Below are 27,047 nucleotides of genomic sequence, written 5' to 3' on the forward strand. Positions count from 1 at the left end.
TAATCACCCACAAAGTAACATACATAGCAACTCGTAAGCTGGCGCGAGGTGCACACCCGTGTTATAACGACTGTCGTTTTCCGGCCACGCGAGGATAAAGTAAGTTACATTCATTCATTCATTCATTCAAAATATAAAAACAATTCTCAAACTATATCTTAACGTGTGGTGAAAAATGGCGGGTATATATTTCGTGAAAACATATTTTTCTGCAATTCTTGGCGTTTAAACAAAAATCTTCTTTATTATCCCTTAAACTAAAGTTTAAACTGACGTTCAATGAATTTTAACATTTTAAAATAAATATAAAACTCTGCATTTTTTCAGCGAAACAACAATTGACAATTTATTTGTTATGTTAAAACTAGGGAATCCCCCGAAAATAATGATCTCAAAAGAGAGCACGGCCCAACAGGTTGAAAAATAATATTAAACCAGTTGGTTATTAAAACTTAAATAAACCCCACACTATTATCATTTAATGAACACTACTAGATTTGAACTGATTGTTTTATTTGTTCTTTTAAATTGAAATCGTTATATTCTCTATTTCACCATGAGTTATTTATATCCTCTCATTGACAATTTGTTTTCTAGATTACAAATGACGTAATTGTTGAAGTACTATGTTGTGATTGGTCACATGATCCACTGTTGCACCACAATAACATGTTGTTCATTTTCTTGGTAATTAACCTATTCGAAACTTTTATTTAATTTACTTAAAGAAACACAAGCCTATGCAGTTCTTATCGCTCAAAGTTGAACATGTGTTACCGACAAATTCAGGAACTTATTATAACAAAGGTCGCAGATTGTTTCATTATACCCTAACTTATCGAGTTTGGTCAGCGCCTATTCAATTCGCCGTGTAGGTTAAAGTTTTCTATTGGCTGTAACTGGTAATTTGAGTTATTATAGTTGGGTGGGGGATGATGGGACACCTTTTTATTTTCTCGTCACATATGTCATAATTCATACCGTATATATTCAAGACTTCCATAGACCGTTGTTGATTGTTTACACACGATCAGGATATATAAATAATATGTACCACAGGTGTCCCATCTTACCCCACACTCACAGTACTATATTACGTTGTTTTGATTAACCCTGTGGCAAAACTTATGTTTGTTGTCTTCTACGTGTATTTATACTATATGGATTCTCTTGAACGTGTAGAAACTGTACAAAGATGTCTCTGGTTTTTAAACCAGATGTTCAAAACTCCATACCAAACAGTGTTACCGATTTTAACCGGAGAGCTTGTTATGGACAGAGGTTAAATTTGTGACTTTTTTTAAGGACCTAACAATGTATAGTTGTAGAAAGTGTTGAGCGATTCAATTGACTGTACTTGATATGCACACATGGAAAAGTTCCCAAACACAATTTCGCAAGTTTTGTTAGGTTTATTGAAAGATGATGTAACACGACTATAATTTTACAGCCTTACTTCCTGTCTGCTGTTTATAATCGCGTACGGTAGTCCAATTTTAGATGCCATATACAAAAAAAATGAAAATATAGCTATTTATATTTTTGATTTGGCCTGTAAGAATAGGTATGATTATGCGATCATTGAAATTACAAAGTCAACAAACAAAAGCGGACTTCCTGTTCGGTTACACCATATCTCCAGAGTTTAAAGTGCGGGAGTTCTAAAGGGAAATGCCATTTTATGTGTGTGCGAATTATTTAAATATGCCAAGTATGTATGGCTGATAGCGTAGCTGTTCAGGCACGTCAGTTTCGAAGGCCTTATATAGTAATGGCGGTTGAGCGAAGTCGTGCGACTGAAATGAAAGTATACTAAGTAAAGTTTTAAACGTGCTCAGCATTAAGACAGTAAAGAAAAGGTTGGACAGAGTTTGCAAATGTATTTACTTTGTAATATTTAAACAGCATTACGCAAGCAAGGTAAATAAAAAAAAATTAAATAAATTTGTTCATACACTTAGTATTTGCTTAATATACGTAATTGGTATAGTGGAGGGGGGGGGGGGGAAGGGACACTTAAGCACATTGTCCAATATTTTCAATATCAAAATATATTACGGTGTTTGGGTAAGTACTATCATAACGTTATTAATTGACGACAGTTCAAAAAATATATTAAAACACACACGATAAGTTATTTAGCGATTGCATAACAGGTGCAGTTTTAACTATCCGGAAACACGAGTTTGATTAAAAAAGAGTTTTTTAAAAAATGCACGTAAATGCCACAGAATCTTATGAAACTCCCACCCCTGAAAATCAAGTTTAAACATTTATTTTCTTGCGCTATTATGGTTTTTAACATGTTATACCTACAGTATATTACTGTATGTAAAATTCGTATAGTTTGAATGATAATTAACAACGCTCTTTATTAGACTCAGGGCTACGGCTTTATAATGCTTTAAATATTCTTTGGTTTTACTGCCAAATGGGTCGAGAAAATAGAAAAAAAAAAAAAAACTTACTCAACCCTACTTTATGTTAAAGTTACAACAGTTATATATATTGAAAGGTGACCAAGTAAAACACAGTACTAAAAATAAGTTGTACCTTGCTTGAAACTGATCGCGACAAAACTTTGTAATTGGTCGCTGTTGTTTGTTACTACCAAAGTTCCTGTAAACGTAGGTTGTGTTCTTCCAGAAACTTAATTCCTTTCAAAACTAAAACTAGAATAATGGATATTTCCCTACTATGACACATACCAAAGACAAAGGATTCGTAGCTAAAATAGTCCGTCCATAAAATGTCATTTCACGAGGCCTTGATTCATCAATTATTGCGTCTTATAAGAAGAATTTAAATCCACAATACCGTCATATAAGGTTAGATTTGCACAGTACTATTAAGGTCTTTATAAGACTGGTCAAATAAGTTTATGTGATTTACTTTTAGTCTACCTGTTGAAGCTCTAAAAGGTGTATGACATGTGTATGACAAAGGTGTGTGACATACTAATACACATTTAACGAATATAAAGTTTATGACCTCTAGCTAACATCTGCTGTTATTTAATCTTTTGATCAAACAATAATGAATAAACTTAAGCGGTAAAATATCCGGGGAATCCCGAACAGGGACTGTTAGACACGTCGCCTATCGTCTCTGTTTTGTGAGCGCGGATTGCGACATCATTGCGCAACAGTCAGTCCTTAATATCAGCAGAACTAGTTTAAGTCAGCTGGAACTAGTTTTTGGCAAAAAGGTAAGACAGCGAACACCCTTACGTCATCTTGAACATTGCTTGCACTTTACCAATTTATGATCATAGATATAGGCTATAATTGTAAAGAGTTTATGCAAATGATAGTGTCGACATATGTATACAATAAGTATAAATTAACTAAAACAAGTAAGCTATTTTTATACATGGGGAAATATTTCCAACAAATATTGCGATAGAAATGTATAAAATATACATTATAACTAATTATTGTGTTGGTATGACTATATGGGCTATACACGAAAACTAATTTTACCAAAAAGTTAAATACGAATCGGAAAAGGATCATTTGAATAAATAATAAAGTTTAATCTGCTTTGCGATTTTTATTTCTGTGTTTTGAAATTTATGGGTTGTAATATAGTAGTGTAGAGTAAGATGGGTCATAATTTTATTATATAGTAGGATGGGGGAAGATGGGACACTTTCTCAGATGAGACTTTTTTAATTTTCTTATTACGAACCCCCATTTAATAATAATCAGGAAAATAATATTACAGAATTATTCGACAGTAACATCACGACTTTATAAAACGCGCGTCAAAACTGATTACTGTTTTAAAATATTAAAAAAATAGGTAAAATATAAACGGTAGTCTTTGAACAGGTAAAAAACTGCGAAAAAGTAAGGTGCTAGTTTTAAATGTCGCAAAAATAATACTAAAGCCGATGAATTTTGGTGGTTAACAAGTGTGAACGATGAAAATGGTTTCATAGCTTCATAAAACAACCTTGAATATTTTGTACAGTTTAATTTTGTCTCATAAAACTAGTTTTAGTTTTGTAAAAAAAAAGTGAGATATATGCATAGGGAAAATATAGGCAGGGGTAAACATGATTTTAATTTGAAATAAAAAGAACAAAAAATATCGGTTTAAAGTTATATTAAGTTTACATGGCAAAAAACATAGCACAGCTTGTCAAATTCGGTAGGTTAATTATAAGTTGCAGAATATCGCTAATGTAAATATATATTTCAATTTAGCGTCCCATCTTCCCCCACATTGAAGTTTTGTATGTTTTCAGTGCCAAACTTTTTTTGCTTTAAATTTCATGATTTATAGCTCAGGGGGTTTTTAACTATAAGATACTGATATAATGAAAGGATAATATTTTGAAAATATATTCGAAATTCAGTCAAAAGTAGCTTGCACGAAAAACAGTGTAGTAATGCCCAATTTGTGACAAAAATGTTAACTTTATCAATAGTTATTATTTATTTTCTGGTATTACAAGTTTATATACATTTGTAAAATACAATATTTATCAACTGATGTTCGAACAGTACCCATCGTCGTTCAAACAATACCAATTGTTATACGGTTAATATAATGTAGCCACAGAAATAAAAAATAACAGAACGCGCATCTCTAATTTCGGCAAAGGAGAGAGATGATACACTCTCTTTCGCGGGTCGTTCCCGTTTACTATTGTAGTTAATGGAATCGATGGCGTTTTATGTATAGTTTTTCTTTGTTTTTTTGACTTAATTTAAAATTATAGGGTAAAACAAATATTTTATAATATATATTATTTCTTACAAACCGTTTGTTTGAATATTTTTAATTAAATTTATTAAATAATTAAATTTCTTAAACAAGTAGTAAACCGTAAGCGTTAACCCACTAAATAACTTAACTGGCTTAATAAACTTGAACAGTTAGTGTAGTTTTTGAAAAAAAAACAGCTAAAACCTCCTAAAAATACTATGCGCCTATCTTTTATGATGGAGACAAAACGAAATGGGGACGGAGTTGGCGGTCACGTGAATAGAAAAAAGAATATATAAGGGTGGGGAAAGATGGGACACCTGTTCAATCTATTTTCCCGTCTAATTTGGCAGTAAACAAAGAAAATTTAAAATATTATAAAACTATGCCTTCACAACTCCCTTAGACCGTTGTTAATTGTTTAAAACACGATCAGGATATTTTGATATTATGTGCTAAAGGTGTCCCATCTTCCCCCACCCCACTATATATCACGGTTTTGAGCAGTTGCGCGTTCCACTCTATTTATTTCTGTGAATGTAGGTACCATGTTAAAAACTATAGGAATAGGGCAAGAAAAAGAATGTTTAAACTTGATTTTCAAAGCGTACGGTATTATTTTGTGTTATTTACGTGTATTCCTAATAATAAATGCACTTATTAATGAAAATTAACACTGATTTTAAACTGTCCCATATTATCCTGTCAATTTCCGAATTTGTAAAATTTCACCGGTTGTGCGAATTGCTAAATAACTTCTCGTGTGTTTTATTTTATTTTTTTGATTTGTTGTCAATTAATTTAGGAATAATAGTACTAATTCGTGGTATTAACCAAAAACCGCAATTTATTTTAGTCTTGGAAATATTTGGCAATATGTCATGGCGCCCTCTATTATAGAGGGCGCCATGCAATATGTGCTTAAGTGTCCCATCTTCCCCCATTGTACTATAGCTCAGAGCCATAAAAATACCATATAGCGTATAGCCTATTCGGCGTTTAAAATTGTTGACTATAGATTTATTGCGACGACCAGATTCACATAGAAGTGTATTACTGTATTAGCATATAGCAGGGGTGGTAAAATGTTCTCGCAAAAAATATGTTGTAAAAATTTTATATAGTACAATGGGGAAAGATAGGACACTTAAGCACATATTGCCAAATATTTCCAAAACTAAAATAGATTGCGGTTTTTAGGTAATACCACGAATTAGTACTATTATTTCTTTATTAATTGATACCAATTTAATAAAATATAATAAAACAGACGAGGAGTTATTTAGCGATCCGCACAACAGGTGAAATTTTACAAATTCGAAAACACACAGGATAAGATGGGACAGTTTATAATCATTGTTAATTTTGACAATTAGGTGTATTTATAAATAGGAATATGCGTAAATAACACTAAATATTACTGAACGCTTTGAAAATTAAGTCTAAACATTCTTTTTCTTGCCCTACTGCTATAGTTTTTAACATGTTACCTATACATTTCATACAAATCACCGCGAAACGTCGCCAGTGAGCAAAGTTTACGCTTCGATGCGTTGATAGGTATTTCGCATGCAACGGTAATACTGTATCACTGGACAAACAAGGAATATTATTTTAAATAAATAAAGGCAACTAAACTGTGACGTGTAACAATATCATCATATGGTGTAAGTTCACTTGTTGCGAAATTGTTTGTGGTAAAAACATGACTAGCAGATGTTTCTTCACATATTTTCTTCTTCATTGTATACCTTACTGTGAACTACATTTTAAATGTTTGTGTCGTCAGTTTATAGGCGTTAGATGATTATAAAAAAACAGCAAGTCAGCAAAAAAGCTGTTTTGATCAGGATATGCATCAGCACCAAAAACGTGCGCTTCATTTTGGATTAACAAGTTTGATATTTGAAGCTTATAAACCAGTGGAACACAGAGACTTTAGTTGTGACAAAATCTGCATCAACATTTCTAACTTTAAAGAGCTTTGAAAGTCAAAATACGAAATTGTTTGCACAATTGTTAAACCAGTTTCCAGTAATTGTTTTATCAGAACTATGGCAGAGGCTTGCTTACCAAAATCTCAGTGTGATTCTGGATATGAAGAAGGTGAAAAAATTCCTTCTGTTGATGAAAAATTGAATACGGAAGCTAGTGGGAGCTATAATTCGATTACAAGTGGATTTTCATCTATGGGAAAAACTGATAATAATATTGAAACAGACAGCACAGATTTGCAAATATACAAACCAGTCAATGATACAAAACTAGCATCTGAAATAATGCCACTTGCAAAACAAATTGTCAAAATCTGTTCGGCGGAACATCATCCAGTAATGATGAAAGCAATTGAAGATTCTACTTCTAAAAGTTTAAAGAATTCTGCTTCAAAAACAAGTTGTCTTGAGATGGAATTGCGTCAAAAAGAAAATGAAAACCAAAAGTTGGTGAAACTGTTGGCCAAGCTAAACCCTGATAATATAACTGTGGTATCTACACTACCAGCTCATAGTGTAACTCCTACTAATGAGGTAAGTACAAATACAATGCAGCAGGTAACACAGTTAAAGGAAAAGTTGGAATTTGTGGAAAACCTAAACCGGAAATGGCAAAAATACAGTGCAGATGTGGAATTGAAAAGCAAAGCATTCGCGAAAGATGCTCAGGAAAAGGTAACAAAATTAGAGTCAGAAAAATTATCATTGCAGAAAAAGCTACAATTCTGTTTGTCTAACAACGATCAAATGAACGAAAATTTATCAGACTTGGGGCAAGAACTGCAACGGTCCATGCAAAGAGAACAGCAACTTAGACAGGATCTGAACAACGTCAATGAAAAAAATGAACTGTTAGCAAACAAAGTTGCAAAACTGAGTGAAGATAAAGAAGAAGCTGAAACAGCGTTAATTGTTGCCATGAACAGACCATCTACCGACACTCAAACTCACATTTGGAGAGAAAAGGTAAGTTTCCACCTTGACTGACTTGTACTTTACTGACTATGTTTGTTTTCTAGTTAAGGCAACAGGAGAATTACCACCAAAAAGAAATAGGTAATCTTCGACGTTATATTGTGAAGTTACAACAGAGTGCTCAGGTAAGAAAATTTAAAACCTAATTATACAATATCCGCCTGACCACCCGCTTTTCTAATCCATTTAAATAAACTGCACATATAACATGCATTTATTAATGAACTGTATTCTGAACTAATATTGTTCATGTATGGCTGAATGGACTAACTTTTATATGTTTCTTGAAGATGAAAAGTATGGGAATTGAAACATCTGGCCAGCATTATAGTGCTCCACCAAGATTACCTTCATTGGAATCAGGACTACACGATGTTGAAGCAGACTCAATATTCTAACAGTTTTTTCTCAATGTCACTTGCTCCGCAAAAATTTTCATTTTTTATTAAACTATGGTTCCAGCGCTTTTTCGGCAGAATATTATTATTTCGATCAATTTGTAAAAAAATTGTATCTTTGAATTTTTAATTGGGGCAAACATTTTATTCCTTTAGAGGTGTTTAAAAGGGAATTTTAATTGCGGCAAGCATTTTATTTCTTCAGAGACGTTTAAAAGGGCATAAATTTATGCCACTGCATTACTTACAAACTGTAGAATAAAAAAGCAAGTAATATTTTAACCCTAGGAACTGTGGTCCGTAAGTAGTAAAGTATTTAGTGTAACCTAGAAACCACATAAACCTGTAACTGTACAACACTAATAGCTATGCAATTATTCCTCTGACCTATATAGTTACTCCATATGATAATATATATTATTTAATACACAGTATTGACAACTATATTTCATAACCAAACCTTGATTTAGCCACATTACAAAAAGATAATATGTCTATAACCTTTAAAGTAACACTGTTACAGCACGCACTTAATTCTCTTCATTTTTAACTTCTAATTGCTTGGTGCATGATTCTGGAGGCGTCCCTTTAAACTTTCTGTAGATAAAACAAGCTTGTTTCTTTATATTGTACCTTGCATCATTTAAAAGTTGGGTTGTTTGGTCAGGGTAGCATATTGAAGCTGTTATGGCAGCACATGTGACCGGTGTTAAAATTCGACGTATCCTTCCAGCTGAAAGCAAAGTGTAATGTTAGGCTACTGTGTTCATTTTATTATATAATACTAAAATACATATGTTGTAAAAAGAGTGCAAATGCTTTTAATAAATCACTATCTTAAATTAGATTTACAATCCAGATTTTGTAAATAAAAATATCCAACCTGATTGCTGATAATAAAAGTTGTATAAAACTATAAAAATAATTCCAATATATGGAAAATACACCTCTTGGTATAAAATGCAAAATAAACTCCTTGCTGTATGAGAGTACTTACATTTAGGAAACAGTAAAGAGTTAAGCAGCCATCCACTGGCAAAAGAACCTCCTATAAAGGCAGACTTTTGAAGCAATGCTGGTTTATCATTAATTGAATCATATTGTGTAGTTACTCTGCCAACACCATTGGAAACAAATGTACTTGTGGTGTTTAACGCTTTTACCACAGGCACACTGTACTCTGTGATGAACTCTCTTGCCCTGCACAAAGTTAAGCGTCCAACAAACGATGTTTAAAAGATATATTGCAGTGGAGGAAGACGGAACACCTTTAGCGCATAATATATCGAAATATCCTGATCGTGTTTTAAACAATTAACAATGGTCTATGGGAGTAGTGACTCATGAGGAAATGGTTTTATAACTCTTTGAATGTTCTTTGTTTACTACCAAATAGGAGGAAAAAAGAAAATGAAAAGTTGCCCCATCTTCTTCAACCCAACTATTTTATTAGTTTCTGACAATATATTTTAAATTGTCTAAAAAAAAGGTGGCTAAAAATGCTTTTCAGAACTTTTGGGTTCTCACAAAGTGAAAAATGATATTATAGATGCGAAAAGCATATAAAATTTAATATTTATTTATAAAATATAAGATGAGTAATATACACATAATTATTTATATATAATTAATGTTTCCATTTAGCTTTGGTATATATACATGTTCACAACTTTATAATAATCAAAAACATCATGAAAATATCTTCTCCCCCCACCTTATTTGCTAACCACTAACCCCTATAACTACTAACCCCTATAACCACTAAGCCCTAACCATCAACACCTAACCTAGGGGTTAGTGGTTAGCAAATAAGGTGTGGGGGAGAGATTCTTTACTAGCACCAAAACATTAAATATTGGGCTGTCTGCCGAGACTGCCGACTGCCTTTAGCAACACAAGAAGAAGAAAAATGTCCTGCACAGAGCATAATGTTAGAGTAATGAGACTAAAATATACACACACTTGGTTTACACACACAGGATTTAACTGCATCAAACTCCAATAAATACCTGAAATTTTAGGCAAAAAAATGGACCTTTTAGTCTGGTTAGTGACAGCGTGTAACATATCTATACTGCAAATAAAATGTCACTTACTGTGCTACTTGCGTTTCCATAGGCAATTTACTTTCGGGCTTTTCGATCCTAGTTACCTCAATCGGAGATTTGTAGAGCGGAAGATCTTCTGGCTTCATTTTATTTTGTCCAACGCAAAGTAACAAATGTGAGTGGCGAATACAAAAACTACAAAACGCCACCAGACGTACAGAAACCCATCTAGCTGTGGTGAAACCTGGGGATTACCCGTACGGACGATGTTTGGAAAATGAAAAAAATCAAGCAAATCAAGCAAATCAAGAAAAAGAACTTACAATCCCAATGGGATTATATTTGAGTAAGGTTACTTTGTGTCGGTACTGTTTTGTTTGTAACTTTATCTTTCAAGCCCCGAAGTGGCCATGTCCCCTAACCCAACAATCTCGGTTCAGACTTCTTTACACTTAATTTTATCCGCGAACGAGTTTCTATCATTCCACTTTTTGCAAAGCTAGATTGTCACGCACGGTTTCTATTATTCCAATTTTTGCAACAGTTATTACGTAGTAGATTGGGGGAAGATAGGACACCTTTTTATTTTATTTTTTTCGTCTCATTCAGTAGTAAAAAAATATTCAATGAATCATAAATTCGTATCGTCACGACTCCAATAGACCGCTGCTACTTGTTGGAAACACGATTAGGATATTTGGATATTTCGTGCTAAATATGTTCCATCTTCCCCGGCCGTACCCTACTATATATAAGTATAGGGCGGAGGGGAGAGACGGCACACTTTTAGCACATGATATTCAAATATATCCTGATCGTATTTTTAACAAGGTATTTTAACAATTTTAACAATATATTCTAAAGGTGTCCCATGTCCCCCCCCACCACCACCTACCTATCACATCATTCGAGGTATAAAACTGAAATCCGTAACGTGGGTTGTAATTATATTTTTGTCCACTTTCGTTTAGTGAACATCAGGCATACATCCAACGACCAAAATTGTTTCAGATTAAAAATAACCCTTCTTTACATTATCTACGTTTAAAATCAACATTATTATACAGAAATAGCGAAAATGCAAACGCACCATGCAGCAGAAGTTTTCTTTGAAAGGTTTGACGTTCGATGCGCACGCACTGTTAAAAGCAGAGGAAAAAGAAGCAGCCAGAAACTTAACGGTATTAAGCTATTAAAAAGTTGGATGTCGAAAACAGATTTTCCAACAACAATTTAATAAACAGTGAATATAAACCTTTATATTTTGCAACATACAAGTGCGATAATGATAAGTTATTCAACATCAGTTGTATTTGTTCATTCAATAGCCAAAAAGTAAACTTTGATTGGGCACAGGTTGAATTGTCAATCAACCCCACGTCCCCACCTGTGGTAATTATTTTACCACGTTTGGCATGACATACGGTGACATTGTGGTAATTTTAAACTTATACAGAAGAATATACCATTTTAAAACCTTGTTAATAGTATGTGCGGTAACGTTCAAAGTTACATTGAGAATGTCCACATTAAATCTGCAAGGAAAATCACTTTAAATTGATTTTAGTTATCGCGTACGGATGGTAATAAAATCGACACTTGATCTTTTATATTTTAGATACAAAATAAATCTTTACTTCGTGTCTATACACAAGAAATTAAAGCAGTTCTAAAGTTGCGGAAACGTAACATACATCGTTCGGCGAAGTTTGTCTGGGAGGATTAGGCGGATTTTGTCTAGGATGATTTTCTCTGGAAAAAAGAAGGTGTTTAATGACTTCCACAACGTAATAAAAGTCATTGCGTATTGCTGCTAAACAACTACTTCGTTTAGGAGACAGCGAAGTGAGTTTCTCTATTTAACATTTCTAGCCTATACTGCTGGTATTACGATTTTAAATTACAGATGAACAAGTCAGTAATACTCTTGCTTCTCATCGGACTCCTCGTCCTCACGGAAACCACTGACGCATTTCTGATGGACAGCCGTCGTCGCCGTCGACGTGGTTATGTTAATTATAATCAACTACTTGTGAACAGACGTAAGTGGATATTTTATATGAAGACAGATATGTCCTATTTAAAACTTGAATTATATGTTTATCTTATACGTGGCGGAGCAACGGCAGTCGTTATAACATGGGTGTATTTTACGTATATCTCATGTCCGTTACTATTTAGGGTGGGGAAAATGGGACACTTTATCGTTCTATTTTTTAGTATATACCATTTAGTAGTAAATAAAGAAAATTAAATAATAATAAAACCGCTTTCCCACGACTCCCATAGACCGTTGGTAATTGTTTAAACACGATCAGGATATTTGGATATTCTGTGTTGAAGGTGTTCCATCTCTCCCAGTCCCACCCTACTATACTTTATGTATGCGAGGTGATTGTTTTATTTCTCTGTATGGCTGACAGTTCGGACAAACCATTAATACACTTACTGGGTTGAAGCAACTCCCGTAATGGCCAACAACACAAAAGCCACGATGGTATAGCAGCGTCGAACATCAAAATTAATACTGTTTATTTATACGCTGCGACACCCTAATCACTAAGCCACAGCGTCGGGCGTTAAATACTTCTTAATTTATGTTTAAGTAGAATATGTGTCATATTATGTATTCATTTGTATATCCTTCTAGTTGAAGAAGCCGACGAGAACTTTTTAAGCGATCGTAGGAGACATTTTTAAGCGACCCAGTTTAATGGCTGGTTGATCTATGTAGCAAACTGAACATTGTGGAAATATAATTAATTTCGTTGCTACAATGTCGATATGCCGCAATAAATCATACCGAATTTACTTGCCTTGTTTTGTTGAAGTTTTCCACAACTTGGTATGATACCGAGATGCCGTAAACTCGTTGTCGCCGAATTGTGCCAAAACGCGCACAGCACATATAAATTTCGGTTATTTTTGTACACCGAAGATGGACCCGCGACGTCACTGGTTCAAATACAAATCACAATAACTTGAAAATGGTAAGTTTATGAACGAAAAAAACGTGTGTCGTTACGTTTAGCTCAGTAAGGACTATCTGTACGCTAATCATTTTTTTATGTTATTTCTATTATTTTAAATAAAATAACAGAAAAATACGCATGTTTCTTAGATTTTCCAAGGTTTAAATTTGTTTTTAATCCCAATTTTCCCTTCAAATTAGCGAAAACCGTTCATTTCCCATACCTTCTATATTCTTTTGGACACAAAATCGCGTTCAATTTGCCTTTACGTAACAATGGGTTGGACTACCCGATATTTCTATGGGATTTGCTGCGGACGTGATACAAGCTGTCGGCGTAATGTCGATCAGCTGATCGTGGTTTGCAGAAGTTGAAGTTTTGCATGCAATGTAAATAAACGATCTATATTAGTCAGTTTAGATACCTTGAAATAAAATTCTGCAGTTTAAAAATCAGATGAAAATATATTGTTATGGATTACAAGTTTACAATTATTTTATTCAAGGTCCTTTACTGAAAAGCTTTTATTTGATTGAACATCACTTTAAAGCGTCAGTATGAATCCTGTTAGGGCCGAAATTAAAAAGTGCTTGAAAACAAATTACGATGAACCAACTGATAATTTGGAGGCTGATATTCAACGTGTAAGAAACGCTTATAACGTAATAAATTTAGTTGTTAGAGTAAATCTTCTAGTTTTTTATTCGATACTATATCATATCTCAGGCTTAATTAAAACAGTTTTTCAAATTATGATAGCCTTTTATTTCTGCCACCGGTTTATTTATAAGCTTTATAAATTTTTCCAGGTAAAAGAAAACATTCGTTCTGTTGTTCAAAGTCAAATCCGGCAAATGCAACTTCGAGAACAATGGTTACTGCACCAGGTTGACAGTGTGCATGAGTGCTTGACCAAAATAGCACAGAAAAATTCTGAGCAACTTGCGGAAGTAAGTGTGTTTGATTAATTGATGGTTATACATAAAAGTATGCATTTTTTTATTACTTGCAAAATATTTAGTTTGTAAATCTGTAGAATTAGAGAATCTATATTAATAAATGTAACTTGTTTATCCTCTGTTAGAAGGGAAATAAGTTGTTAAAACACAAATTTCATAGGCTTGGACCTTACCAGCTCATTTAACTTAATTGGTATTATTTTGTTGAACTATATTCTTTGGTGTACAGGCAAACACTGCGTCATGCTGTGGCACGTATACATATTTTAGTCAGTTCATTTATTGAAAACCTGTTATGAATAACATTCAGTTGTATGTTTAAATCTTATTGGCCATCAATAGAATGTTTGTATTTATCATACATGTGTTTCAGACGAGAGGAAAACTGTTGTGTTGCTTGGATTTGATGGAAGAGGTTAACGCAGATAACAGTCTTTCAATACAGAAGTACGCTAAGTCAGTGTTGAAAACTTACAACAAAATGTAAGTGTAAACACTGGTTCATTAACATGTAGACATGATGCGAATGCAAGATACTGTTCATGGGTAAAAAAGTGAGACTGTGTAATAGAGACGTGACTGGCTGTATAATTTCCGTCGTGCTTAATACCGGGAACTGGTATTTGACTGCGCAAGCTATACTTAGCAACAATTAAATTGTAATTATCTGGATGTGTGATTCATGCTGTAAAAGCATGTTGTAAACATAAATGTATTTCATGAATTCTCAGTTATAAAATAAATGTGTATGTCACTAAACATGTTTACACCACATTGTGTTGACAGCTTGATAATGGATTAAATGCAGAAGCAGCTGTTAGTGAATGACACTATACTTTGTACACATATGTGCAACTGTTTAAATTTTTTGACACAGTGTTGTTCAGACTATATTAGTTTTATGGCTGTTTTGTTACTAAAATTTTAAAAGAATAATAATAATAGTATGGCAATAAAATATTCACCAATACATTTCTAGATCATAATGTAGTCTTGTAGAATATATTTATTGAATATTACATTAATTGGAAAAATATAAAATCCTGGTGGTTCACAAATATTGCACAGTTTTTCAGGCATTGAGTCACGGTACAGATTATGTTTACATATTCAAAAATCTAAGGAAATATTTAAAATTTTGCATTATCTAAATATCTATACCAACACAGGGTAGCACAAGAAACACAGAATCATTCAAAACAAGCCATCTCATTTGACTACAGCGATATGAGCAACAAGATTCAAAAGTTTGGATCGATAAGTTGCAAAGAAGAAGACGTGTGTTGTGATGACACATGGGAGTTTCCGGAAAGTGAAAACTCTCTTGATGATTTGGATTCCCAGGTAGAAACATCAGAAAGATGCAAAGAATATTTTTCTGCTCAGTACAATTCTGAAACTGCTAAAATGTTTTTTCCAATTATGTCAAGTAAACTTGCCTGAACTGTGCACACAAAAAGCTGAGGTTTAATATTAAAATATTAAATAATGGTTCACCATACCAACATACCATGTTTGCGATTTGAGAACATTGTGTATATCTGGTTCATCGTGTTTATTTTTAGGAGGATAATTGCAAGGACTGCTGTGGATCTTGTGAACCAGGTAAAGAAATTGAAGACATCGACCAAATGTTTGGTAAGTCACAATTTCTAGAACTGTTTTTTTTTGTGAAGTTTACAGATGTTGCTTAATGGATATTAACACAATACAACACTGAGTTGTAAGATGTCATTAAAATGCATGTGTCATCCATTACTGTTAAACATTTCCCATTTTTTACTTGCTGTTAATAAAGTTTACAAATTTTATTTCATAGGAGGTAGGATGTTGAAGGACGTCTGTCGTGCTAATGAAGTTTGTGCAACACACAGCGAATGCCTTTGCGATCAACCTTGTTATCTAAATGCTGAATGTTCAGAGGTGGACCATGTCCCAACTGCTGTACTAGATGTTGAGAAAGCAGTATCTTCAATCATGCATGAACCAAAAACCAAGGAGCAACCAGAAACACCACACCACGTAACAACACGCTGGGAAGACTTAGATGTTCAAGATTCCTCACATGTACAGAACAACACCAGTTCAGCTGAAGAGAAGTTTCAAAACCAGGTCAACTTGTTGGAAGAGCAATTTTCTCTGATCATGTCAGAAACGGATGTGAAAAGTGATCGTCAAGAATCTGTACGACTGCCATGGTCTGTGGACGAAGTTTCTGCAGTCATTGATGGAATACTCAGTGAAACAAAAGAAATAACCGAAGAAAAAGATGTTCCTTCTAAGATGATGATGATGGCTAGTTCATTTGGTGGAAAGAAAGGGTTGTTTTACGAGGAAAAAGCAGATATGGAAAAAACAGAGTTAAACTATGCTGCAACATGGACCACAGTTGATTCGATGCATGATTTACTGAGCAGTATTTTAAGAAATTGAATATTAGTATTATATATAATAAATATTAAGACGGATGTAAAACTTGTCATTCCAGTGTAAATAAGGTGTGCAGTTTTCAATGCGACTTATGTTCATAAATCCTTTAATTTTACCTGCTTTTATGTATATTACTTCCCTAAGTCTTTGTGGCTTATTTTATTGCCAGAAATATTGATTCAAATAAAGTCATACCTTAATCAAACATCATTGCCATCGTGTAAGGAAAAGTTTTATCATGATGTAGATATAAGATCTTCATGGCCATCATTGCAAATTTACTTTGAAATGCAACAGAAGCAGAGTCTTACCCTACAACACATTCTTACCCTACAACACATTCATAATCTATCAGACCACCTAAAAATTACAAGTAGTTTGAAAAGGCCACTTAGAATGGTTCTTGGCTACCGACTAAAGTATTCAGTTATTTTTGTTAGTTTGTTGATAAAAATTTTTCTGTGCATTACTTTTTCAGAAGTTAGTCGGGCAACTAAAAATGGCAAAATCAAATTTAGGCGGTAGCTAAGAATACCATCTCAGTACTGTTAAACAATGCTCTTCACAAATATTTCATAGGTTTGTTTAACAGAAGACAAGCTTAAAACAAAAAACAAAAGTATCTATAGTAGTTACTCACAAAATTTACACTGATTTTTCATCTTTTACTGCATTCACATTTTCATTAAATGTTTTTAAGATACTTTTAACTCTGGCTTGTTTCTCAGTGTTTGAGGGACCTTTCCAATTTATAAACCAACCGTCAATTTCGTTCCCATAAGCAGTGTACATTTTTTCCCCTCTTTTTCCTAGCAATGTTCGATGAGCTTGATTGCATTGCATGAGCTTGTTGTAATATTCAACACCGCCCAATGCATAGTCTCTCGATAAGCTAGCTGCTTTTTTATCGACTGAGTGCAACATTACATGGTTTAGTCCTGACTTGGCAAAAATGCAAGCCATCCAAGTTCCTATCATTCCAAACATAGTTGCTCTGAACACAGAAATAATAGAGGCGGACCGTTTGCCTCTAAAAATGAACCTAGGAGCGTGAAAACATGCGAAATACCCTAGAAAAACAAACGCAGTAGGAACTAAAGTTTGCCAAATGGCCCAGTTGTCTTTTAAGTAAAACAAACTCCGTGCAACAGCAAATTGTTGAGCATCTTCAGACAGCACAAGAGATTCCAAAAATTTCCTTTCACTTGGGCTTTCAGTTTGCATCTTGCGACTTTTTCTTCCAATCCTGATCTCAAGTTCTGCCTCAGCTTCATAAATATTGCGACAGTAGAAGCTTTTTGGTATCCCGATTCTGTTGTCAGGCTTGTACTTTGAAAGAAAGTCAAACCCAGCGCAGCAAACTGTGGGAGAAATAGTTACATATGGCAGAACTGGACTTTTGTAACCCATGTCTGATTTCGTAGATACCAACAACCAACGTTGATGATCCAATGGAAATTTTGAGCACTCAAAAGACGCATTAAATGGCATGAACATATAGGAAGGGAACACATGGGGCAAACTGTTCTTCAGAGCAATTGTTGTGGCAAGTACTCCAGTGGCAATTTTACGATATTTATAAATAAACTTGTAGGCATTCATGGTTTGATCCATTTTTAGACTGTTAACAGTAATATCTACAACTGCCAAGACAGATAAACCAAAGTGAAACCGTAAGATTTTCTAATACGTATAGAGTATCTATGGTGAAACACTTGCACCTTTTTCTACACATTATAAAATTTGAATTTTGAATGTAAAATGGATTTTTGTGTAAACTTTGCAATGAATCATTGGCTGTATAAATTCTCACAGCAATCGCCAATGATAATATGCAGTAAAAACGGCATCTAAAATTATACAGTTTTACTTTTGTAACTAAACAGCTATTACACCCAAAATTCACTGGCTCGAAGACCAAAGTTCCAAGTTTCTTCGCGAACGTGTGTCTTACTTTACATTGTTGTTGCTTCTTAGCGACCCCTGACGGAAGTTGGCAACCAGACACCGACTTGAACAAAATCTGTTAGTAACGTACGCGATACGCCCAGAATCAACACATCTCCTTCAACGTTCGTATACAGCAAACATACATACTCGCTATAACAAGTTGCTCTTGATGAATTTAATTTTTGATCAAACCCGGCGTCACAGCACAGTGATTTACGCGCTTGCTATTAGCCTGGAGTTTAGAGGTTTAAGTCTCATTGCTGCCACCATTGCACATTTGTCCTTGGGCAAAAAATTTAACGACAATTGCTTCAACTCAGTCACACGAAGATAACGTGGAACAGAACAACAATGTTATAACGACCGTCGTTTTCTTTTAGGTAGGAGAACCATGATAAAGTGTTTGGTTATAAACTTGATTCTAAGTTTTTCCCTCAATCCTAACAAGTTAAGCTGGTTTTTCACTTCAAATAAATAAACATGGATTCATAAAAAGTGTTCTGTGTAGAATTTCAACATTCATAAATCGCAACAAATAAAACTAACAAAGTATCAACATAAAAGCAGAACGAAAAGTTGAAATCAAAATATAACCCATAAACACTGAGTGCGAGCCCTTCTGTGCAACTTGCCTTGCGCTGCATATGAGACAGGAGTGGCTACCAGCAGGGGCAGTATAATAAATAATATGAAACTATAGGCAAGGTTTTCAAAGTATTTACACAAACCTATTACCTTGATGGGTTAGTTGGATGAAAATTGCACAAAAATACCAATGAATATTTACTTCTTAACATCAAAATGTTGACTGTGAAACCTCTACTAATTCGTTCAAAAGATTAAACGTAGCCAAGGCATACTGTATAAGGCTTTAAATGGAACATTTGTAACAGTTAAAAGAAAGAAAAACGAAATACCGTAGGTGCGAAAAAAGCACCAGTATCGGTTAAAAAGAGGTTACTTTTAACAATGCGCAGTTTTCGAAAAACCTTTGTTGGAATAAAATTAAAATATCCATTTGCAGTATTGTTTAAAAAAGTGTACAAGTTAAAATATGCTGTGCAGCAGACTCGCAGGGTTTTGCACTAAGCAATAAATGTACCCTGAGAAGCTGAACCCAAAGTTGCAATCAACAGCAACTTGTGACTGCATTATAATACAATGGGACTTATGAGTAAAAAAATATGCTATGACAAGCAGGGTTAGTATTGTTTGTTGGTCACAATACGCCTTGTGTGGAATATCTAGCGCTGTTGATTGTCTAACGTGCTAATCAAAGGTGCATTGATAAAAATTGGAAAGCTTCTCTATAAAATAACCAATAGGTTGGAAGTTGTAGTCCCGACCCTGCTCTTGCTTTGAAGCGGTTGCATTATCTTGGGTGACATGGGTATTTTCACAGCGTTAATCGTTTTGTTTGTGAACGTACAGTTCCTTCAATGTTTTTAGTTCGTCAATGAGTTGTTTGTTCTGGTTTTCAAGCACAGCCACACGAGTTTCAAGACACTTGACATATTCCTTTTTCCGCCTTCGGCATTCTTTGGCTGCCTCTCTGAAAACCAATTTTTTACAATTCAAATTAGCTGCAGGAGAGCAAATCTCAATTTCATTTCAAATTTAAATTAAGTAGTCCCAAAACATTTGCAATGCTCAAAACAAGTTCTTCTGTACAGGAAAAGTCAAATAAGCGAAAACAAAAAAACTTTGGCAAACAATTTCAAATGTTGGTTTTACTAGTGTTTATTTACAACAGAATGAAAGGCAGAAATGAGCTATAACATAACACGACAAGGCAAATGAATTTTTAAAACTGGTTAAATAAGCAAAATAAATGCAGCCACATTCATGTGCAATGTTGTATTATTCCAGAGCTGGTAAGGCAACAAGGCAGTTGCAGGAGGTGTGAATAAATCTGTATGTGCTCAGTTGGTTGAGGTTAATATGCACATTCTTTGCATGTTACCAGAGTTGTCAGAGGGTATTAAGTTTATTTAGTCATGGCTTAGTCAGTTGAATATTGTGCTGGTGAAAAACTGCTTAAAAACTGTACAAAGGAACGCTAAATATCCACGCTAATTGCCAACACTGTTGCTAATACTTAGCTCAGTTATATTTAGCAATATGGCCAGGTACAACTGAATAAATAATGAAACCAGTTATGTAAGCAACAAATGTGAGAAATTGAAAAACAACGTCAGGATGATTGCTTAAAAATTGTTCAGTGCAATTCATCTCTACAGTACATCTCCTTTAACTGTTGCAACTCATCTATAAGAGCTTTGTTTTGTGTTTCAAGCACATGGACACGGTTCTCTAAGCACTTAATGTACTCTTTCTTCTTTAACCTGCAATCCTTGGCCGCTTCTCTGTATCGTGTGAAATCCCGACAGCGCACAGGGGGTTGAGACATCGGCGACAGAACCAGAAAAACAAAAAGTAAAATAACATTAGCAATCATGCCGTTACATTGATGCATGCATGGTTAATAATGGTTATTTAACCGTCCGTTAATCTGGTTCTGTGATGCCAGCTCCGCAAGAAAAGCGAACAAACAACGGAAAGCAAACAAAACTGACCAAACTCATGCTACCATTGCAAATGTTTCAGGATATAAAACTTTTAAAGGTAAAAAAATTGTTTTGGAGGGTGAAAAAAAACTTTGTATATGCACTAACAGGTAAACAAACTTCTATGTCTGACTAGTTTTCGGATGAAATAAAATTATAATGCATTTCCGGCAAAAATGGTACATGAAGTACTAGATTAAGAAAGCTAAAATAATGAAAAGCCAAGTTACAAACCTGTTTTTCATTAACCTCAGTTCCCGCTTCCTTGAAGCTTCTTCTGCCATCTGCTGAGGTGATTGCATGCTGTTACCACTTAACACAACATTAGGAATTGCATTTGATGAAGTGGAGGTACGGATTTGGTACATCTGGGAGTCGCCTCCTATAAAAGTATTTCATATTTTTAATTTACAACAACAATTTAAAGTGACAAACAATGGGTTTTTAACAAATATTTTAATCTCAATAATTTTTTTAAAATAAATGTCTGTAAAACTATGCATTTTCTGATAAAACTATGCAGTTGTACACAAGCACAGAGTTTAGTTTCAAGTATTAAAAAACTAGTAAATACACCAGACAACATACCTTGTACCACAACATGATTCCCTGGCATCCACAGGGTGTTTCCGCTGGTATTGGAATCTTGTACTAAAGCAGCTTGGCCTTGTGCGAGGGCGTTGGCCATGGAGAAAGTTTGAAGACCAGCCACGGAGGTCACATGTTGATCATGGTTTAAAGCAGAGGCCGGTATTTGAATTGTTTGTGGAGATTGGTGGACAGTCACTGCAACAATAGAGAGGATAACAAATGCTTCCTGTTCATATTGGGAATTTTACATGGCCTTAATCTGAATTCAACAATGTTACAGCGAACATTCCTTAGCATTGCTTGCTGCAAGCAATTAACAACAAGTTGATGTTACTATACTAACCATGACTACTTGCAATATACAAACCCTGTTTCACAAATTTTAGTATGACCACATGAATGGTGTTTAGTGTTTATACAATATGGCAGATTAATGATATATATATACATAACAGATTGTGTGTAAGATGATTAAATTAAACCAAACATTTAAGTTTAAACAAGCAGAGAAAAGCAAGCATAACTTTACAAGCTTACACAGTATGACAAAAGTAATCAACAATTTAAATGTAATGCATATTGTGTTTCAACTTATATGAACCATAGAATGATATCATGTACAAGAGAAATGTTATCGTTTAGCAGTAACAGCAGGAAGTAGACTGGCTAGAGAACTGAGACCAATTTCCGGTGCTGCTCACCAGTTTCAAAACAAAAACAACAAAGCAAGATCGTTCTTGCACTGTTGTGTTGCGAATATTTAACAAACAAGAAAAGAATAACAAATTACAATGATGTTTTCCACCCCGTGTTTGCATATGTGATAGGCTACTGTATTGTTAAACTCTGTTACCTGTTCCACTCCCAGTTTGGTATGCTATGGTTGGTGCTTGTAATGGAGTTACCATTTGACCACCGGAGTCAGATTCGGAGCTTTCTGAAGATTTGCTTCCACCTGGTTCATCTTTGACTCGTTGGTTTGCATCTGGTTGTCCTGACAACTCGTTTAAAATTTTCCTGTTTGTTAAAATAACAATTTAGCTGATTTTTTAAAAGTTTTTTTCTAAGAATAACCATAATATAAACAGTAAACATTGCAACAAATAAACACAGGCGGTGCACAAACAAACAAAACTTGGTATCGCTTGTATATTTAAAAAAAAAAAAAATATGATTACTTCTAAGACGAAATGACTTTAATACCCTACTCTGTCTCGAAAAACCAATAAACTGAAAAAGCAATACCTGTGCTTATACAACCAGCAGCATGCACAGACTTAATCAAGACCGAGCAAAGCAAAATAATGAAATTCAAGTGACCTACCAGCCATAAGGCTGCTGCTGTTGTTGGTCGTAGTCATTATAATACTGCGCAGTTCCGTACATACTGGTTACGGCACACGACTTAATAAGCGTCAAACACTACCTCACTCTAGTCTTACGATGGAACATTAAACAGTAAGCTGAATTGGCATGTCAGCACAGGATGTGACATATTTACATAATAAAAGTAATTAATTTGCCTTTTTTACCACTGTACGGTTCATTTTAAATGTATATGGATTGTCATTTATGATGTGCTAAGTTGTGTATGCAGTATGTGAAACGAAAAAAAGTTAAGATTATCGTCTGCAGTTGTAATATAGTGTTGGCGCTTAGGCCGATAACGTAAAATGCAATAACTTGGTAATAAGAGAAACTAAGTCTTTGGTATGCATTTATTTGCTAGTTGTATGAAGATTTATTATAAGATGCGTTACCTGTAGGAAGGCCTTCTGGACAGCAGTTCTCGCCTCTTCGCAGTATCCTGCAAATAAAAGGAAAAAAATTGGAATTTAAAATATCGCACTTTATTAAAGGTTTGTATAAATTAAACATAAGAAACCTTTTTAATATGTTTATGAATACATCGGAATTAGTTTGATAGAATAACTAATAAACTGTTGGCATAATAGATTAATCTTTTTCATGTATTCTTATTATTAGTAACAAATTAACAATATTTTTGTTTTACTCTGTAAGTGACTATTACCAAATTATGCAAGCTATTGATTACCTGAGCAACAGGTTGGCCTGATTGTTGACTTGATATGACTGTTTGTTGGCCTTGAGCTGAGTTGATTGCATGTGCCATTGACACTGGTAAAGTCACCATCTGTGTTTCGCCGGAACCAGACTGCAAATCATCAAATTACGAATTCATTATAATGGGTATTCGAAATTTGCGAACATGACATATTAAATCGAACATCTGACATGGCTTCATTAATAATGAAGTTTATAAAATGTGCATTCACGCAATGTCACTTACAATAACTAATAATGTCTTGTTAATTTATACTCTTAAAATACTACCAACTAATGGAGTTCTTGGCAGTTCTATGCTATGCTAAATAGAAAGCTTCGCAGTTTGTTGCCATTAAGATATCAAAACATTAAACTGCACTAACTGAATTAAACTTACATACATATACATATATTTATTCTTTTATACAGACAATGACATCAAATTATGAAATACTAAATTAGAATTCCTGCTTAGGGCTTCTTAACATAAACTGGTATTGCATTTAATTCTAATTCAACTTACCCATTCCTCTATATGAGGCAACATACTCATCATTTTACAAGTTATCACTAAAAAATGTGTTTTACTACTACTAAACCTAAAACTTCCGGAACATAGAGGATTTAAGTCAGTCCTAAACAGGAAAACATTAGCCTCACCCACTTAGTGTGAAACTTTAAGCAGAGTGACAAATAACACTGCTGATGTTTTCACAGTAAGACCGAGACAACAGTACAGCTACCCTGCTACTATAAACAACAAGTCAGGTAAACCACCCAGTTGAGTTGCTAAACTATCAATACAACTAACTTCTCACAGGCTGCCGTACAGTGCAGGTGTTGCAGTGTTAGTGATACATAGTAAGATAGAGGAAGGAAACACTTCCCCCTAGAATCGGGCTAAGAGTCATGCAACAGAGCACTGCGGTTAACGTCCGCGGCAGTATTCTGCGTGGTACAACTTCCTTTCCAATTTGAATATACAGACACAACCACATCATCATTCCATTTAAAATATAACAAATGCACAATTGATACTTGCCAATTATCTAAGCTAACTGTACACAGTTACATTACAAATCTTCAATAAGAAGACAGTCTCACCACTCAGTAAATCAAAGAAAGGAAATTAGTCATTAATCATATGCTTGCTATCTAACACGTTGAGAATGATTACTTAATTTGAAGACTTGTCTGGGTCGAGAAAATAGTACTTTTTTTATCATTAACACGATTTATTTATTTTTCTGTTTTTAAATGATTCAGTGAACTGTTATGACATAATGTAGATTTTTTTCTCTAAAAATATAGCCTATTATACGTAATATATGTGCAATGCAAATACAATGCATACCACTATGATGACATTTTAACATAGACCAGCAAAGATGCAGTATTTAAGGTTAATTTACCAACAACAACATACCCTATTTAAACAAATGTGAGATAGAGGACAGGTCAAGTTCAGTATACATTACATCATAAACATAACTATTTTGGCTTTTTTATGCCCGCGTGGGTTATTTTGAATGTAAATAGATTGAGTTGTGTATGCCATATGTGAAACAAAAAAGTTAAATCGTCAGGTGTATCAGCAAATAAAAACAATATAATAATTGCACAGCTTGTATAAGTATTGAACATGGACAACATTATGTTATGCACAGTTACAGGGGCATTTTTGCTAACCAACAAACACAGAATGTGTTTAATTAAAAGCCTTAAAAAGTAAAAAGTAACATTCAGAATTAAAAGTTAGACAAGGCAATACATGTGTGCAAATCTATAAGCGCAATTGTTAATATTTTTTTCCAAAAACTCTTACTATGCTTAACATATGTAACACTGAATGCTGTAAAACATAATCTTTTAATGCTAACTACACTGCCTTTCTTCAGAAACTTTAATGTCATTGTAGTATTTTCAAAATACCAGATTACATAAAATACCATATCACATACCAATAATCCAGACTGCAGAGTATGGCAGGTGCACGCGCGATTTTTTTACAGACTTTCGGTTATGCACGCCACAATTTGTCCTACGCACGCGAATTAATTTAACAAAGAAAAAAATACGTATTAAATTAAGTAAGATTTCCTAACGTGGCTTGAAAATGTACATGCTTTGCACGCAGATTTTTAATGATAGCACGCGCGCACGCGAAAAATAACCGTCTTGCACGCGCGAGATCTCGTCAGGAACTGCCATACTTTGCAGACTGGCCAATAATATAAAAAAAGTATAGATTGAATACATATATATATATATATATATATACATACGGTACGTAACATACCACTTGTATTTGAATTTGTGCAGTAGCTGTAGATCTATCATCAACATTGGAGTCTGCTACAATGGTTTCCATGGGTTGGTGCTGTAAAAAATTGAAATTGTAAATAAAATTGAAAAGATTTAAATACTTTTTATATTAACAAATTTTAATTTTACCCTTTATATTTCCTACTATATTGAGTGTTAAAGCAGACACGTGGCAGTGATGAGCATTCCATTCTAGTAGGCGAAAATCAATCTACGCTATTTTCACTGCCAACGGTATTACTATCTAAACCTGCGACTTTTAAAACATCTAATCATTCTGTATAAACACCCCGGAACCCCTCAGTTAGACTAAAACACCCGTGCGCGGGCACATAACAGGCTATTCCCTACCAGTCGGATCCAGCATGGTGGTGTTTTGTTATTGTACTTACGTAGTTTTGTCGTGATCAAAATGCTGCTCTGGGACTGGACACTCTCCTCCTACGTAGACAACACGTCAAATGACACAAAACGCGTCACCACGGACAAAAACAAGAAAGATGAAAATCGCCTCTCTCACTTGTTCTTTTCGCTTCAAACTAGGCCTCTACCATCAACTGATCAAACATTTCTTTCAAAAACAGTTTAATAAAAATTTTTTTATCTGGAATTAAAAAAAAATTACAAAATTTATTTGTTCTAATAAGAATATTATTGGTTTTGTTCATGGGCGTAGTAAGACTGAAATATTCATCCGCGCAGAGCTCTAGAATAGTCTCACAGCAGACACGCCCAGATTACGCAACAGTCAGAATCTCCCGCCAACCTGAATCATAATACTATGAATCAGCAAGTATCCTGGATTCAAAATTTAACTGTGAATATCATGGCGCAACATATTACAAGTGTTAAACAACATGCGAGAATGGTGTGGCGTTCAACAACTATTTGATCGTTAATGTGACTATTTTTGATTTTCGTTTGTGCATAAACCAAACGGTAGCTTGTGTATACATTGTACTATGATGTGCATGTATGGTTTGGACAGTAAAACGCATTTCTCATTACCCGTATTTATAATTCTAAGGTTATAAATAAAAAAAAAACTGTGTATA

General features: G+C 34.2%; 5 protein-coding genes and 1 long non-coding RNA gene across 12 annotated transcripts in view; 2 read left to right on the plus strand and 4 right to left on the minus strand.

Moving 5' to 3' along the window:
• The window catches only part of LOC100184474 (transmembrane protein 128-like), a 7,756-nt gene extending 4,759 nt beyond the window's left edge, over nucleotides 1-2,997 (minus strand). Inside the window, exons 1-2 of the mRNA XM_002123660.5 lie at nucleotides 2,904-2,997; nucleotides 2,554-2,619 (exon numbers count right to left, since the gene is read on the minus strand). The gene's annotated coding sequence lies outside the window, so the exon portion shown is untranslated. The remainder of the gene's footprint in view (nucleotides 1-2,553; nucleotides 2,620-2,903) is intronic.
• A 3,405-nt stretch (nucleotides 2,998-6,402) lies between these two features.
• Nucleotides 6,403-8,251, plus strand: LOC100179072 (SUN domain-containing protein 2). The gene is made up of 3 exons (XM_002122688.5): nucleotides 6,403-7,676; nucleotides 7,730-7,810; nucleotides 7,976-8,251. Exons 1-3 carry the CDS (start codon nucleotides 6,771-6,773, stop codon nucleotides 8,081-8,083), a joined length of 1,095 nt encoding a protein of 364 aa, XP_002122724.1. The 5' UTR covers nucleotides 6,403-6,770; the 3' UTR covers nucleotides 8,084-8,251.
• Nucleotides 8,252-8,271: 20 nt separating this feature from the next.
• Nucleotides 8,272-10,437, minus strand: LOC100186871. Its single transcript, XM_002121570.4, has 3 exons — nucleotides 10,180-10,437; nucleotides 9,081-9,283; nucleotides 8,272-8,816 (listed from the first exon to the last, which is right to left on the minus strand). The coding sequence occupies exons 1-3, from the start codon at nucleotides 10,275-10,277 to the stop codon at nucleotides 8,614-8,616; spliced, it is 504 nt and encodes a 167-aa protein (XP_002121606.1). The 5' UTR covers nucleotides 10,278-10,437; the 3' UTR covers nucleotides 8,272-8,613.
• A 24-nt stretch (nucleotides 10,438-10,461) lies between these two features.
• LOC100183777 lies at nucleotides 10,462-16,697 on the plus strand. 2 transcript variants are annotated; one of them, XM_026834872.1, is made up of 7 exons: nucleotides 10,462-10,482; nucleotides 13,609-13,765; nucleotides 13,913-14,053; nucleotides 14,436-14,545; nucleotides 15,232-15,406; nucleotides 15,628-15,700; nucleotides 15,882-16,697. In XM_026834872.1, the coding sequence occupies exons 2-7, from the start codon at nucleotides 13,661-13,663 to the stop codon at nucleotides 16,493-16,495; spliced, it is 1,218 nt and encodes a 405-aa protein (XP_026690673.1). In that variant the 5' UTR covers nucleotides 10,462-10,482; nucleotides 13,609-13,660; the 3' UTR covers nucleotides 16,496-16,697. The 2 variants fall into 2 exon arrangements, with proteins under 2 accessions (XP_026690673.1, XP_002122294.1); XM_002122258.5 differs by having other exon boundaries at nucleotides 13,609-13,747.
• LOC113474509 lies at nucleotides 13,577-15,660 on the minus strand. Its single transcript, XR_003396171.1, has 2 exons — nucleotides 15,573-15,660; nucleotides 13,577-15,461 (listed from the first exon to the last, which is right to left on the minus strand). It is a non-coding gene; the product is annotated as an uncharacterized LOC113474509 (long non-coding RNA).
• Nucleotides 16,698-18,927: 2,230 nt separating the features above from the next.
• On the minus strand, nucleotides 18,928-26,586 carry creb/atf-c (transcription factor Ci-CREB/ATF-c). Of its 6 annotated transcripts, none has more exon segments than NM_001100133.1 (8): nucleotides 18,928-19,994; nucleotides 21,244-21,391; nucleotides 21,598-21,795; nucleotides 22,454-22,617; nucleotides 23,361-23,407; nucleotides 23,657-23,776; nucleotides 25,967-26,047; nucleotides 26,122-26,359. In NM_001100133.1, coding segments are annotated over 7 exon segments (897 nt in total). In that variant the 5' UTR covers nucleotides 26,039-26,047; nucleotides 26,122-26,359; the 3' UTR covers nucleotides 18,928-19,846.
• Between the last annotated feature and the right edge of the window lie 461 nt (nucleotides 26,587-27,047).

Source organism: Ciona intestinalis, chromosome 1 (genome assembly GCF_000224145.3).
Source record: "Ciona intestinalis chromosome 1, KH, whole genome shotgun sequence".
In the NCBI taxonomy this organism is placed as follows: Eukaryota; Metazoa; Chordata; class Ascidiacea; order Phlebobranchia; family Cionidae; genus Ciona; species Ciona intestinalis.

Excerpts from the sequence above, each read along its gene's own strand:
- LOC100186871 (XM_002121570.4), bottom strand. The coding sequence starts at position 10,277 with ATGAAGCCAGAAGATCTTCCGCTCTACAAATCTCCGATTGAGGTAACT. Across the intron at positions 9,284-10,179 it reads ATGGAAACGCAAGTAGCACA|GGCAAGAGAGTTCATCACAG; the intron begins GTAAGTGACATT and ends AACTTTGTGCAG. Across the intron at positions 8,817-9,080 it reads CTCTTTACTGTTTCCTAAAT|CTGGAAGGATACGTCGAATT; the intron begins GTAAGTACTCTC and ends CTTTGCTTTCAG.
- LOC100183777 (XM_026834872.1), top strand. The coding sequence starts at position 13,661 with ATGAATCCTGTTAGGGCCGAAATTAAAAAGTGCTTGAAAACAAATTAC. Across the intron at positions 14,546-15,231 it reads TTGAAAACTTACAACAAAAT|GGTAGCACAAGAAACACAGA; the intron begins GTAAGTGTAAAC and ends ATACCAACACAG. Across the intron at positions 15,407-15,627 it reads TTGATGATTTGGATTCCCAG|GAGGATAATTGCAAGGACTG; the intron begins GTAGAAACATCA and ends GTTTATTTTTAG.
- creb/atf-c (XM_009864030.3), bottom strand. The coding sequence starts at position 26,038 with ATGGAAACCATTGTAGCAGACTCCAATGTTGATGATAGATCTACAGCT. Across the intron at positions 23,408-23,656 it reads CAGGCCAACCTGTTGCTCAG|GATACTGCGAAGAGGCGAGA; the intron begins GTAATCAATAGC and ends TTTTATTTGCAG. Across the intron at positions 22,618-23,360 it reads TCCAGAAGGCCTTCCTACAG|GAAAATTTTAAACGAGTTGT; the intron begins GTAACGCATCTT and ends TTTAACAAACAG.
- LOC100179072 (XM_002122688.5), top strand. The coding sequence starts at position 6,771 with ATGGCAGAGGCTTGCTTACCAAAATCTCAGTGTGATTCTGGATATGAA. Across the intron at positions 7,677-7,729 it reads CTCACATTTGGAGAGAAAAG|TTAAGGCAACAGGAGAATTA; the intron begins GTAAGTTTCCAC and ends TTTGTTTTCTAG. Across the intron at positions 7,811-7,975 it reads AGTTACAACAGAGTGCTCAG|ATGAAAAGTATGGGAATTGA; the intron begins GTAAGAAAATTT and ends TGTTTCTTGAAG.